The sequence below is a fragment of the Bactrocera neohumeralis genome, chromosome 5 (genome assembly GCF_024586455.1).
Source record: "Bactrocera neohumeralis isolate Rockhampton chromosome 5, APGP_CSIRO_Bneo_wtdbg2-racon-allhic-juicebox.fasta_v2, whole genome shotgun sequence".
Taxonomy (NCBI): Eukaryota; Metazoa; Arthropoda; class Insecta; order Diptera; family Tephritidae; genus Bactrocera; species Bactrocera neohumeralis.
Genome location: NC_065922.1, coordinates 12,016,516 through 12,031,479, shown reverse-complemented (window position 1 = coordinate 12,031,479; position 14,964 = coordinate 12,016,516). Strand labels below are relative to the sequence as shown.

General features: G+C 38.4%; 5 protein-coding genes and 1 long non-coding RNA gene across 16 annotated transcripts in view; 3 read left to right on the top strand and 3 right to left on the bottom strand.

Moving 5' to 3' along the window:
• Positions 1-11,300, bottom strand: part of LOC126758069 (uncharacterized) — a 47,744-nt gene extending 36,444 nt beyond the window's left edge. For 2 of the 5 annotated variants that reach the window (XM_050472081.1, XM_050472086.1), the window contains exon 1: positions 11,219-11,236. In XM_050472081.1, the coding sequence (XP_050328038.1) occupies positions 11,219-11,221 (3 nt within the window). In that variant the 5' untranslated portion in view covers positions 11,222-11,236. Of the gene's footprint in view, positions 1-10,049; positions 10,066-11,218 lie in introns of those variants that run through there. The other 3 variants (XM_050472082.1, XM_050472085.1, XM_050472083.1) reach the window with 3 other exon arrangements.
• LOC126758095 (uncharacterized) overlaps positions 1-14,964 on the bottom strand; it is a 317,225-nt gene that overhangs the window by 124,649 nt on the left and 177,612 nt on the right. The gene's annotated exons all lie outside the window — the stretch shown is intronic.
• On the top strand, positions 1,332-3,410 carry LOC126758083 (uncharacterized). The gene is made up of 4 exons (XM_050472109.1): positions 1,332-1,644; positions 1,838-1,972; positions 2,672-2,879; positions 2,952-3,410. The coding sequence occupies exons 1-4, from the start codon at positions 1,384-1,386 to the stop codon at positions 3,272-3,274; spliced, it is 927 nt and encodes a 308-aa protein (XP_050328066.1). The 5' UTR covers positions 1,332-1,383; the 3' UTR covers positions 3,275-3,410.
• Positions 6,553-9,003, top strand: LOC126758084 (glycerol-3-phosphate phosphatase-like). Of its 2 annotated transcripts, XM_050472110.1 has the most exons (4): positions 6,553-6,842; positions 7,038-7,172; positions 8,337-8,544; positions 8,617-9,003. In XM_050472110.1, exons 1-4 carry the CDS (start codon positions 6,582-6,584, stop codon positions 8,937-8,939), a joined length of 927 nt encoding a protein of 308 aa, XP_050328067.1. In that variant the 5' UTR covers positions 6,553-6,581; the 3' UTR covers positions 8,940-9,003. The 2 variants fall into 2 exon arrangements, with proteins under 2 accessions (XP_050328067.1, XP_050328069.1); XM_050472112.1 differs by lacking the exon at positions 7,038-7,172.
• LOC126758078 (translation initiation factor eIF-2B subunit beta) lies at positions 11,869-13,428 on the bottom strand. Its single transcript, XM_050472102.1, has 6 exons — positions 13,313-13,428; positions 13,167-13,253; positions 12,977-13,109; positions 12,599-12,916; positions 12,147-12,535; positions 11,869-12,085 (listed from the first exon to the last, which is right to left on the bottom strand). Exons 1-6 carry the CDS (start codon positions 13,366-13,368, stop codon positions 12,013-12,015), a joined length of 1,056 nt encoding a protein of 351 aa, XP_050328059.1. The 5' UTR covers positions 13,369-13,428; the 3' UTR covers positions 11,869-12,012.
• LOC126758071 (double-stranded RNA-specific editase Adar) overlaps positions 13,782-14,964 on the top strand; it is a 183,206-nt gene continuing 182,023 nt past the window's right edge. For 2 of the 6 annotated variants that reach the window (XM_050472093.1, XM_050472088.1), the window contains exon 1: positions 13,783-14,262. The gene's annotated coding sequence lies outside the window, so the exon portion shown is untranslated. Of the gene's footprint in view, positions 14,263-14,298; positions 14,587-14,619; positions 14,800-14,855; positions 14,878-14,964 lie in introns of those variants that run through there. The other 4 variants (XM_050472092.1, XM_050472089.1, XM_050472091.1 and 1 more) reach the window with 4 other exon arrangements.

Here is a 14,964-nt window from a genome sequence, read left to right as displayed (position 1 = left end):
TCAACAAATGGTCGCAAAGCCAGGATCGACGCCTCGAATTGTTATGCTGAGTGTTTCGTGGGATTGGAAAGGATTCATCCACTATGAGCTGATCCAGCCTGGTCGAACAATTGATTCCAAATTTTACTGTCAACAACTGATGAGATTGAAGCAGGCAGTCGAAAAAAACGGCCAGAACTAATCAAAAGAAAGGACTTCGCCTTCCATCAGGACAACGCTAGAGCACACACATTTTTGATGGCTCGGCAAAAGCTGGTAGAGCTGGCTGGGAAATTTTGATGTACCCACCATATAGCCCTGATCATGCACCATCGGACTACCATTTGTTTCGGTCAATGCAGAACTCCCTTAATGGAGTAAAGTTGTTTTCAAGAGAAGCCTGTGAAATATTATTATTATATTCATGCAGCTTGATGGCATAACTTGATTAATATTTCATAACAATAGTCCGCGTTGGAAGCTACTGTCCGTATGCATCTTTTTCTGTATATCCGTATATCAATCAGAAAGTCATCGTATTTGGTGGAAGCCAACATTAGAAAATCTTTGGGAGTTACCCATTTCAGAACGTTTAAAAGTAGCCGGATGCGAGTATATGCAAAAGCACTGAAATTGAATGCCATATGACCTTGGCCGTTCTGACTTACATTTGTTGGGGTCGATGCGGAACGCGCTCACAGGAATATACATAGTTCATATCAGGACGGGGTATCAAATTGACTTGATTCATTATTTTCCGACAACGAGTGGGAAAATGTTATAGCTTCAGATGAGTAGTACTAGTTCACGTGTTTTTCCCAAATAATAATAATAATATTAGCAGTTTTTGCAAAAGTAAACTTTTTTACTGCGTCAATTAACTTGTGCAGTATATAAATTATTTCATTAAAGCCATATTAGATACGCTATTAAGTGCACTCATAAGCTGGAGGAGAGGCAAATCACCCCAGATCACCAGTTTAGCTTCAGAAAGTTTCTAAGCACAATTGAGCAAAGCGACCGAGTGGAACACTTTCTAACGGATGCCACGGAAAATTGTAAATACTATTCTGTAGTTTTCCTTGCTATCCGTTAAGCGTTTGACAAGGTCTGACAATTAGACCTAATATTTCCCTTTACTGCTGACCCCACAGTGATTAACTCTAACTTCACAATTACGGCAGCCTATGTGGATGACACTGCACTACTGTTTTTTTGTGAACTAGTTATTATTTATAATGCTGTTCAAATAAAAGATAAGAGTGCATAACCATGTAAAATAAATATTTATAAAACCACGTGCAGCAAATTCATTCGTATATAAATAAGTAGAACTCTGCGAAGAATAGTTTAGTGTGAAAGTGTTTGAGCCAGACAAGTCAGTTAGTGGATTGTCACACGATTATGTCTGCTCGCAAAGTACCGCATATTTTGAAGCTCTCGGCTGAGGAGCAAAGGGAGTTCGTCAACTCCTTCGATGTGGTGATGTGTGATTGTGACGGTGTTATGTGGATGATTTCGTCTCCGCTGCCTAGGACGGGTGAAGCGGTGAATGCGCTGAAGGATGATGGCAAGCGGGTGTTCTTCGTGTCCAATAACAGTGAGCGGCCAGAGGAAGAGTATGTGAATAATTTCACCAGTATCGGAGTGAAGGATTTTCAAGCGGTAAAACGCGCTGTTTTTGAATGTGTGTGTTTGTATTTGTGTATGAGACACATCGTCCTCCGGCGCGGATAATAAACAGCTGTCAAGGAGTTCGAAGAAGTGTAGAAAAGAGAGTGATCTAGTTGAAGAACTTGTTTCTTGGATATGTGCAGGTGTTGGCTAATACATTTGTTTGTTTATTTCGTTCAACTAGAACCACATTATGCATCCAGCTAAGTCCATGTTGTACTATATAAAGAAGCACAATATAAAGCAGCCGGTATTCTCAACATGTAGTGCCAATAGTAATGATGTGCTTCGTCGTGGAGGCGTAGATGTGAGGACTTTGGTAGGTAATAACTGAACCAAGTATAAAATACCACTCCCCGTTATAGCCCCTATGGATGAACAAATAATTTTGGCACTGGGAAACAGCCCATCTGTAAATTGTTAACGTATTTAAAACCTGTCTCCATCTGAAACTCATTGCTAGATTCCGAAAATATAATCTTTGAAGAGTTAAAATATAGTACATGTGTAGAATATGGGAGGCATTTGCCCGAAGTTCATCTACTCCATTCACAAGACAGTCAGATTGTTGTACTCAAATTAGCACCCTGTTATCTAATTCTACATCTTGAGTTCCAGAAAGTTTATTATCAGAGAGTCTTTTAATTTCTGATATATTTTCTCAAATTTATTTAGAAAACTACAAACTAAACATTTTTTTTTAAACTTGTGGTGTTTAGTGACGCAATACATTTTTCGGAGTTTATACCTGATACCTGATTTATACTCATTTTGATTTCCTAAATCGAAACGAACAGACTTACTCCAAAACTTCGTATAAATTTATTACCAAAATTATTTGTTCATAGGCTTTCGAAATCACATAACTGTATAGATGTAATGTGTTTCTTAAAATTCCTGTTCTAAACAGCCTTCACTGACATATTCTCACCTAAACTATATTTTTCATAAAAATTCTGAGACTTTTTAAATTATTTTGTTAATTTGTATTACTTTCAATTCTTTTTCATTCCTTAAGGACGTTAAAGAAGGCGTTCGACTTTCCAATTTGAAAAAAATCACGGAACCGGAACAAAAAATGGGTGCTGTTTTGTTTGACGTCAACTGCGATTTAAATTATGTGCAAATGACAGCGGCCACGCGATATCTAGCAGACAAAGATTGTGATTTTCTTGTGGGTGCTATTGATCCCACACTTAAGCTGGAGACAGGTCTAATGCGTCCAAGTCCGTTTCGCACAAACGAAATATATACAAATATAAGACACTTAATTTTCATGATTTTATGTTTGTTTTTAGCTTTTCACGATTTGTACCTCATTCTTAAGCGTGTAACGGGACGAGAGGCGACTATAGTTGGCAAACCGGCGGTTTTGCTTGGTGAAATTTTGAAGGACGTCTATAAATTGGCCGATCCCAAACGTTGTCTGTTTGTTGGAGATTCCCTGACGCACGACATACGTTTCGGTCTGAATTGTGGCTTCCGAACCTTGCTCGTTTTGAGCGGCTGTACACCCATAGAGGACATGTGGCAAGCAAGTGCGGAGAATCAGCCTCATTTTTATGCGGATAGCATAGTAGATTTTATAGAATTATATGCTAATATAAGTAAAAATGCTTAAGACTCTATTTTGTATGTACAATTAGGTGTTCCTTCTGAATTAAATTTGTAAGTGCAACTTTCCTATATAGCTTATAAGTTATTCTGGTATTCTAATCAGTGGAAAATTCAATAAATTGAAGATCCTTAAAACTTGATCCAATATTTATTAATTTAAAAATTGTGTATATACCCGAAACTAAACTTTCATATAGTATATTGGGTATGCACATAACTATATTCGCGCAGTTTGTCACTTAACCGCCCGGTTGGTTTGCCTTGATCTACTCATACTTGAAGCAGCTGGCCGACTTATGGTGAGGAATCGTGTAATGTGGTCTGTCACACGTGTGGCATAAGGCCCCTGAAGAACACTCCTACCTCACATGCATATACGACAGACAATTGAAGCAGTGCTCATGTGCCTGGGCGACTCGCTGGCGTTGTGTCGGTGACAACCCTTTAAAAAGTACACAGTGCTTTAGACGGTGTTTCCGGCTACCCAAAGGTCATCGGATGCGATGCGGTTCGGCTGGTGGGGATGGTGTTGATGTGGCTGCTCGAGAGTCACTACTAGAAGCCGTGGGCGATGCAGTGGCCTTGATTGGCCGCGGCGTTGGAATAGGCCCAGTGAGAGACCCATTGGTAGCCGACCGAACGGTTGGTGTTGGTGGTGTATAACATAACTTGTTTAACATTCCTTTGTTCTAATAGTCCGAGCATGGAATGGAAAGCTGCTGTGCAAATTGACGGTGAACATGCCCCAGCTATTCTCTATTGATACGGATTGGCGGGACGAAAAAGTTTGAATATGAGAAACTGGAAATATTACTCGATGAAGCTTATTAGCCAGCCAAATCATCGAATATGTGTTCAGTGTTCTAGACGTGCGTACGCTCCGCGGTCCTAACATCGACTCGTACCACTATCTTGTTGCAGCCAAGATTCGCACCCGCCTCTGTGCAGCAAAAAACGCACGTCAACAAACACAAGGAAGGTTCGACGTCGAGAAGTTGCAATCACAACAGACAGCCGAACGATTTACTACTCGGCTTGCACTCCTGCTCTCTGAGAGCACTCGTCAACAACTCGGTATAAGGGAGCTGTGGGACGGCATTTCAAACTCCTTACGTACAGCTGCAACCGAAACCAATGGTTTTCGGAAAGTGAAAAAGAACAGCTGGTACGAAGAAGAGTGCCGTGTCGAAGCGGAGAGAAAACAGACTGCCTTCCTCACAACGTTACGATCGACCAGAACACGTGCTGGATGGGATAGATACCGAGAGTTGAAGAGGGAAGCGAGACGCATTTGCAGACAGAAAAAGGAAGAGGCCGCAATGCGTGAGTACGAAGAGCTTGATAAGCTGGCCGACAGGGGTAATACTCGAAAATTCTACGAAAAAATGCGGCGGCTTACAGAAGGTTTCAAAACCGGAGCATACTCTTGTAGAACCCCCAAAGGTGATCTAGTCACCGATGCCCAGAGCATACTCACATTATGGAGGGAACACTTCTCCAGCCTGCTGAATGGCAGTGAATGCACAACGCCAGGAGAAGGCGAACCCGATTCCCCAATCGATGACGATGGAGCAGACGTTCCATTACCCGACCATGAAGAAGTTCGAATAGCAATTACCCGCCTAAAGAACAACAAAGCGGCGGGGCCGATGGATTGCCGACCGAGCTATTCAGCGGACGAAAGCATTCAGCGGTAGAAAGGATGTAGTCTCCAATTACAGGCCTATTTCTAAACTTTCTACTATTTCGAAAATTTTTGAGTGTTCTGTTCAAAATAAATTAGTTCAATCAATAATTAACGTCAATCAGCATGGGTTTGTCTCTGGGCGCTCCACTGTGTCAAATTTAGCGGTTTTTAGCGATTATTGCATGTCTGCATTCTTCGCTGGATTTCAAGTAGATTGTGTCTACATAGATTTCTCTAAAGCCTTTGATAAAGTTTCACACAATATTCTAATTAAAAAACTGTCATCTTTAGGGTTACACTCTGTCTTCTTGCAGTGGATTAAATCATATCTGAACAATAGACGAAGCGTCTTGGGTCCACTTCTCTTTGGACTATTTATCAATGACATTTCCTGTTGCTTCTCTTTTGCTAACTTTTTGTTATATGCAGATGACTTAAAAATTTTCGCAATAATCAAAAACTCACAAGATGTATTCAAACTTCAATGTGATATTGATACTTTTAATGAAAGGTGCCTGAAATCGAAGCTTTTCCTGAATCTAGGTAAATGTTCTCAGATCTCTTATGGTAGGGGACGTAGTATCTTAACTTCAATATTTCTAATTGTGTTCTAAAATGCGTTACGGAAATCAAAGATCTTGGGGTAATCTTTGACAACAGATTTTCTTTCAGTAATCACATAAACTATATCACTTCTAAATCATTCGCTGTGCTCGGCTTTGTCCGTCGAAATGCTTTAAATTTTTCCGACCCCTACACGTTAAAATTACTGTTTACATGTTTTGTTCGGTCCATTATGGAGTACGCAGTGTTCATTTGGAGACTGTATTGCATTTCGTCAATTAATAGGATCGAGCGTGTTCAAAAGATTTTTCGTAAATTAGCTCTCCGCTCCTTAAAATTTGTTGAGCCAATACCATCGTATACATCTCGTTTATTGCTTTTACATCTTAAATTACTGGAAAATCGACGGTCTGTCCTCTGCCTTTGTTTCAATGTAATTAATGGTCCCTATTTATTAAGGAAAATTAACTTCATTACTCCTCTTCGTTGTCTCAGATCTATTTCCCCATTTTATTATAAAAAGGAAAGTACTAAATTTGCTGAATATGCTCCTCTCAAGCGTGCTATGCGTGAGTTTAACTAGATTTCCGATAAAGTTCTTCTTGATTTTTCTCACTCTAGGGTATCCTTCATTAATACCCTCAATTCTGTTTTTTAGTTTAAGTTATCTACTTAGTTTAGAATTCAAATTTGAATCCTAATTCTTCATTAGTCTGTAAGAATTAATGTTCATAAACTTAACTAAATAAATATATAAATATTATAAGTTAAAGGGAAAGTCATATATTCTCTTTACGGCTGACCCCACAGTGATTAACTCTAACTCTACAATTACGGCAGCTTACGTGGATGACACTGCACTACTGTTTTTTTGTGAATTAGTTTTTATTTATAATGCTGTTCAAATAAAAGATAAGAGTGCATAACCATGTAAATTAAATATTTATAAAGCCACGTGCGGCAAATACATTCGTATATAAATAAATAGAACTGTGCGAAGAATAGTTTAGTGTGAAAGTGTTTGAGCCAGATAGGACTGCTAGTGGATCGTCGCACGATCATGTCTGCTTGCAAAGTACCGCATATTTTGAAGCTCTCGGCTGAGGAGCAGAAGGAGTTCGTCAACTCCTTCGATGTAGTGTTGTGTGATTGTGACGGTGTTATGTGGATGATTGCGTCTCCGCTGCCTAGGACCGGTGAAGCGGTGAATGCGCTGAAGGATGATGGCAAGCGAGTGTATTTTGTGTCCAATAATAGTGAGCGGCCAGAGGAAGAGTATGTGAATAAGTTCACCAGTATCGGAGTAAAGGATTTTCAAGCGGTAAATCGCACTGTTTTTGGTTATGTGTGTGTTTGTATTTGTGTATGAGACACATCGTCCTCCGGCGCGGATAATAAACACCTGTCAAGGAGTTCGAAGAAGTGTAGAAAAGAGAGTGAACTAGTTGAAAAACTTGTGTCTTGGATATGTGCAGGTGTTGGCTAATAAATTTGTTTGTTTATTTCGTTCAACTAGAACCACATTATGCATCCAGCTAAGTCCATGTTGTACTATATAAAGAAGCGCAATATAAAGCAGCCGGTATTCTCAACATGTAGTGCCGATGGTAATGATGTGCTTCGTCGTGGAGGCGTAGATGTGAGGACTTTGGTAGGTAATAACTGAACCAAGTATAAAATACCACTCACCGTTATAGCCCCTATAGATGAACAAATAATTTTGGCACTGGGAAACAAAACAAGCCATCATATTTAAAACCTGTCTCCATCTGAAACTCATTACTAGATTCCGAAAATATAATCTTTGAAGAGTTAAAATGTGTGGAATATGGGAGGCATGTGCCCGAAGTTCATCTACTCCATTCACAAGACAGTCAGATTGTTGTACTCAAATTAGAACCCTGTTATCTCCTTCTACATCTTGATGCAAGAAAGTTCCAAAAACTGGGGCGTACTGGGCTACAAATACAACATGCCGCAAAAAAGTCAGCCAATATAACCATTTCGTTATCAAGACTTATGGCAAACATCGGAGGCCCACTTGCAAGCAGAAGGAAATTGCTTATGGACACAACACAGCCATTGCTATTATACGGGAGCGAAATATGGGTAGAACACAGAAGGAAAGTGCTTGCTAAAGTGCAGAGGACAGCAGCCCTGAGAGTTGCCTCGGCGTACTGCACTGTATCCGAACCCGCAGTGCAAGTGATAAGCGGCGTCATCCCAATAGACCTTCTCGCAAAGGATTCTCTGGCTATGGAAGAAAGATGGAGTAGAAGTTCACATGGCCACAAGACAACAGGCGAGGAAGCAAACTTTTGAACTCTGGCAAGATCGGTGGACAAGGGAGAGCAAAGATGGACCGCCAAACTGATTAAAGATATAGAGATGTGGTACAGTAGAAAACACGGCGAGGTAAATTACTACATAACACAAATGCTGTCCGGTCACGGGTATTTCCGAAAATACCTGTACAACATGGGAAAAACAGAAAGGCCAGCATGTATTTACGGAGACGAACCGCTAGATGATGCAAACCATACTTTTTTCAAGTGCCACCGATGGAAAGAAGCACGAAAAACTGTGGAAAACAAGCTCGGAGAACTAAGTACGGAAAATATTGTAGAAAAAATGATGGCAAGCAGCGAAAGTTGTTCATAGGCTTTCGAAATCACATATGTAACTGTATAGATGTAATGAGTTTCATAAAATTCCTTTTCTAAACAGTCTTCACTGACATATTCTCACCTACACTAAGGCTTTTTATAACAATGTGTTAATTTGTATCGCTTACAATTCTTTTTCATTTCTTAAGGACGTCAAAGAAGGCTTTCGACTTTCCAATTTGACAAAAATCACGGAACCGGAACAAAAAATGGGCGCTGTTTTGTTTGACGTCAACTGCTATTTAAATTATGTGCAAATGACAGCGGCCACGCGATATCTAGCAGACACAGATTGTGATTTTCTTTTGGGTGCTCCAGATCCGACACTTAAGCTGGAGAAAGGTCCATTCATTCCAAGTCCGTTTCGCATACACGAAATATATACAAATATAAGACACTTAATTTTGTCGATTTAATGTTTGTTTTTAGCTTTTTACGATTTGTACCTCGTTCTTAAGCGCGTAACGGGACGAGAGGCGACAATAGTTGGCAAACCGTCGGTTTTGCTTGGTGAAATTTTGAAGGACGTCTATAAATTGGACGATCCCAAACGTTGTCTGTTTGTTGGAGATTCTCTCGATGTCGATGTAGGTATGGGTCGGAATTGTGGCTTCCAAACCTTGCTTGTATTGAGCGGCTACACACCGATAGAGGACATGTGGCAAGCAAGTGCGGAGAATCAGCCTCATTTTTATGCGGATAGCATAGCCGATTTTATAGAGTTATATGCTAATATAAATAAAAATACTTAAGATTCTATTTTGTCTGTATATCGTGTGCTGCTTCTGAATAAAGATTTTAAATACATCTTTCCTATACAGTTTGTAAGTTATACTGCTCTTCTAAGTAGGGACAAATTAAAAATCTTTGAAACTCGATCTAATTATCGTCGCACTCGCGACTTGGCTATCACGTCACTGTTGATAGTCATAACTTCGAAAGAAATTGAGAAATAAAGTCGTCTCGACGAACAGAGACCAAATTCTACAAGTCATTCATCATCCCCAGTCTTGCTATGTATATGGTGCAGAGGCATGTACAATAACCACATCTGATGAGTCGGCGTTACCAGTTTTTGAGAGAAAGGTTCAGTGGAAGACTTATGGTTCTTTGCGCATTTGCAACGGCGAATGCTCCAGTCGATGGAACGATGAGCTGTACGAGATATACGACGCCATTGACATAGTACGAATAGATGAAAACACCCCAGTTCTGAAGGTTTTCGACGCAGTACCCTTGGGGAAAACTTTATTGCTTGCTAAAGTATCTTCACGAAACTCGGCACTTTTTTATCTACCAATGAATTTCTGAAGAAATTGTTCAGATCGAATCGATATAGGATCTAGCTGCTATTCAGTTGGTATTTTAGCTTCAGTGCAGCCGAAGTTCACTTCATGGTTCCTCTTGTCAATCTCATTTTTGAGGAAGGGAAGATATTTTCAAACAAATACTGAAAATGATTTATTGTTTGAGGGTTGCTGAAGTGAGTCGTCAATATATTAGTGGGCCCCGCTCCGACGAATATTAAATCGAACTGGAACGAGTCTGAATCCGTATGTAGAAAAGAAGCACTATAACTGGTACATTTTTCTAAAGTGGCTACGGATTTTCTCTTGCTGATCACAATAATAAAACCGATAAGATTCAATTTGGCGATTCGACGTTATTTCGGATATGAAATTGGAAAAATCAAGCGGTATATACACACATACATATATTCTTATATATGTACATATGTTTCACTTATGTGTACCTACATATATTCTAAACACTTACAATTCTATGCTTGTACCCAACCGATGTTCTCAACGCAACGCATAAACAATTGATTGATTACATAACTAGATTGTATTGGATCTTACCGTGAATTATATTGGCTCACATATTTGCAATTAATTCGATAGACAACGTATTTCTGCACATAAAATTGATTGCCCAGCTTTCGTGATTGATTTAATATTTCAATAATTTCTATTGCCTTTTTACCACACCAACGCACGCACGCACATACACACGCAATGAAGACACCGAATGGACGTCTAGCCGCTTCGAAGCACCAACCAAAACATACTAATTGCAAAGGAGGACAACTAGCTTTGTGGCACCAACACCATTAGCATGGTATTAAAGTTGTGCACAACAATAAAAACAAATAACAAAAGAAGAAAACAAAATCAAAGCACCTTTAAGTATTGAAAGTGGCGCAACACATTTTATTGTGCCTGCGTCGTTTCAAGACAAACATTTAAATTATTGCCCAGTCCATCAGCAAGGGTGTTGCGAGCGTGTGTGTGGTGGTAGCGCCGGTAAACAAAAGTCGTGTCTGCTTTTTCACCCCACTCTGGTAGCCAGTTTGTATTTTGGTCGGCTATTGGCCTTGTTAAGCGGAAGTCGCCATATTCCATGCAAGAATGTTCAAAGGAAGCATATGAAAGTATTTCAAGCTTACGAGTTGCTTTCTTAAAGATGTGTGTATGTGTAAACATATAAATTTGGCAAATCTAGATATATGTACATATGTACATATATGGTAGATATGATTGTGTAAACAATGTTCCTTAATAATCAATAAATAAAAAATATTGGTGGCACTGCTTTAGAACTTTTCAGAGTGGTGGTTTGGTGTTTGGTCAATGACGTTTGAGAACCTGACGGATATACATACATTCTTAACGAGTACGCACGCGGATTTTGCCCTATCAAGAACTTTCAACTTAGTATTCTTCCAACTGGTGGTAGTTTCGTGCTAATACAACAATCACTTTAGCTATGTATATGTTGCACCTCCAATCAAGCGCATAACTTTTTTCAAGTGCTTTTATTTTTTTATTGCTTTTCCATGCACGACTGGCTCTTGCACTCAAACGCAAAAAACGCCAATTGCACTGCTGAACTTTAATTAACAACATTTACATACATATGTGAAAATAATATTTTTAAAATTTTGCAGTTTATTTAAAAAGAAGTTCGCCGATCACTTCTGCAACAAAGTTATTAAACCAAAATTACAATTAATTTGGTGATTCATTACCATTCAAAACCAAATAAGAATGTTCTCAACAGAACATGTACGTTCATGTACGTATGTTTATTGCCACAACTACACAGAAAACTCTTTATAAGCCGTTAATTAACGTTTTTACGACAATTTAAAATTCACTTCAGCATAAAAGAAAACTAATTAACACAGCACATTTTATTTACACAATTCAATTTTTACTTATACGTTTTTTCTTCAATTTTACACCAAATGTTTTGCACTATTTTATTATTATATTCTTAGTTATAATTACAAAAATTATGATATTTAGCGTCAGACGTTGTTTTATCTTGCACAAAGTTTGTTTATTGGCATTTGCCTTTTGAAAACTGTGATAATTTGCATTGAAGAATAATTAAAAGAAAATGTGATTGACTGACATGTGACGATTGTACTGAAACGCAGTGCGGCAAAATAAAAGGTGTTCGACAAACTAATTTCAAAGTTTGCCCTCCATACGGAATTGAACCGGATATCGGAGGGTAGACAGGCAGAGTTCGAATAATATAATCTTGTGGTTTGCTCACACTAATTGGATTAGACGTTGGACGAAGCAAATAAAAAACAGCAAACGCGGTGTAATGCGGTATTTAAATGTGCCAACTATAGCGCGCTACAGGTTCAAAGCAACAGCACATATGTACACTTTGGAAATACAATCAGCTTTCTTCTTTTCTTTATTCTGCTATTTTACTTATTTGTGCTTTAGTTTAGCGAAAGCTTAAAATTAAGCAAAGGCTAGGGATTTCTAGTGGTTAATTTATAAAAATAGCGCTATTTTTGTTTTACATCTCATAATCCTCAGGATTGTATAGTTCAGTCAAAAGTCGATAGACATACGAGGGTGCATGGCCGCCACTGTAAGCAAACAAAATATGTTGCATTATTTTTAACTGTAATATTAAACACTTGTACTTACATATTTGATATAAACAGTGTCACCAACTCTGGCGGCACATAGTCAAATATAGGACTGTAAACTTTGGCAGAATGCGACGCTAAGGAATCATATTCAATAACATCTTCCGCACAGCCTACTAAATTGAATGCGTCCTGTTCTATTGAACACAAATGTACCGGTGACAATTTGTACATGGGTGAGAGTACTATAACAGGCACAGAGTAATGTTTAGCTGCCAGCGCTACTGTGTAGGAACCGCAAGCGGCACGCAGACCACCATTTGCAAGCACGCTATGTGTGCCAATTATGACTTTGTTGACGCGTGACATCATTGCAAATATGGCGGAGTCAGGTATGACAATTATTTCGACATTTCCCGTTGCCAAGCTAGCTGCCAAGTTGTGACCCTAAAATTTTAAATATATACTTTTTGTGAAACTAGTTTGGATTTTTTCTGTATGTAAACTCACTCTACAATCTGGCGCACATTCAGCTATAATTATGGTTAGAAATTGACGCTTCTTAACAGCACGTTTCAAAAAGTTTTCAACACTACGCGAGTGCCCCAGTGTGAGTATAACCTCAGAAGAGTGTATGTGCTCTTCAGCTTGTGCGCAAATATTTTCTGAACTTGTCTCCAACTCCGTTTCCATTTCTTGCAGGTGATCCAAGAGCGCTTCACGCAATCCTTGTTGTGGTTCAGTATAATCAACGCTAACATCATTACTCGTTTGTGTAACAAGCTTGTGCAAGGACATTGAAGCTTGATCATCCGTGAATTGATGCACCTAATAATTATATGGATTTGCTATATACACTGAAATGAACTAATTTATTGTGTTACCAACCTTTGCTTTGAGTAAATCGAATTCTTCGCGTATCAACTTAAGTATGCGTCGTGCAATGTTGGCTGTTACAGTCTCTTGTGGAATTGCGGATTGTAGTATGTGGCCTTGTGTGCGCACCAAATTCATGAGTTCGCTAATGAGTACAAATACTTTAAAGTCTTCATGTTCGAAGAATGAATGTAAAACTTACTCTGCATTAGCCCATCTTTGTCCATTTATGATTTTCTTAAATACTTGTAGCGTCTTTGCCGTAATGTTGTAAGAACCTTCCACATTGCTGTAACATAATAAAGAACAAATTTATGATGTTTCAACAAATACTTAAACTCTGCATACCCGATTTTGATTTCGTGAATCAAGTGAGTAACCTCTTTTGTTGGGTGGCCTTTCATTTTAGTGTTTTTTCGTTTTAATTATGAAATATTGTAATAGCTAAATGCAATACCTGCAATGTAAATGCAAACGTCAAACATTTGTTTGCGCGTGTCAGCTAAACAGCTGATTGCCAAGTCAGAAGCTAACAGGGTGAAGCATGTGAATAATTTATTTGTGAGTGCTAAAATTTTTATTTGTATTTCAATATTTTTTATTTTTTATCGACATGGAAGACTTTCAATGTGAATGTGAAACACAATACTTCTTTATATTTTTATTTATTTAAATTATTTTATAAAAATTTGTGTTCCAATGTGTATTGTTGTTTGTTGAATTGCGTCCCTGGTGCGAATGCATACAAAATGAAATTGAAGAAAACAACTAATTGGAATTTGCACAGTTGTGGATCGTATTCGGCGGCAAGAATGATTTGGTAGCGAATAGTATCTTTCAGATGACAATTCGATATGAAAGTTGGATAAATAAAGAGGTGTGCACGGATCGCGGCTCGTTTAGACTTCAGCAATTAAGACAAAAGAATACTTTGAAAACAAAAAAGTGTTTGTGAACAAATTATAAAAATTTCCGCATCTCAGTGGCGATATCATAAACATTGCACGGAATAATATAAGTAAATAAAAGCTATGTGCGGTGAAAATTGCTAATCGAAAAATTAAAAAAAGCGACCGGGGCTATTTTACGCTGCAGCGGCGTAAGCACCCTTATAATCTTGTAGTTGTTTTTGTGTGTACGAACTTGGTGGCGTTGTGCAAAGAACAAAAGTTCTGATTTTGGTGGTGAATCTGTAAACAAAAAAAGTTCCGTTATATTATTGACTTAAAAACGAGTGAAATCAATAAATATAAAGTAAAATAATCAACCATATAAATATCTACAACACATTTAATAAGGTAGGAAATTATCAAAGACAGCCAGCAAATGCATATTTATCAAAAACAAATGTAAGCGCTTTTGCAAAATGCTCCACTGCGCTACATAGTACATACATACGTACATTTATATGAAAAACCTACTCAAGTCTGCTGGTTAGCGCATAAAGTTTCTGAGCAACGCAATTGTTTATAATTTTACAGTCCATTATTTGCGTTTAATTAAAAGCTTATTTTGTTATTGTGTAGCAAATCAAAACGTACATTTATGAATGTCGGTCGTACATATCGTTTTTGCGGTGGTGCTCCAGGGTTGCGCATGGAAGTGTGCGAATACCTTAGCAAGTCAGTCATTATCGATTTTTTGTTTTCATGCCATTCTGGCAGTAACTTCTGTGCGCTTCAGCTGTCGCCTGGTCGGTGGTTGGTTGATAGGTCGGAAAATTTCTGTCTAGCTAATGTGCGCGGGCGGTCAGATATTACCTGCAGAATCTTCGTCTAGCTGCTTTCGCGTTGTTACGTCAATAATGACACTAATTTGCAGCAACGCATTGCTGGGTATGAATTTGAAAATCATTTTGTGAACTTTGTTAACTATTAAGTGTGTTTGGAAAAATCCGCAGCTGAAATTTTGAAGTAAACGAAGTTTGTTGTGTTATGTTTACTTGAATTAAAAACACTAGCGAAAACCACAAATGCCGATAAATAATCGCAATGCATTTT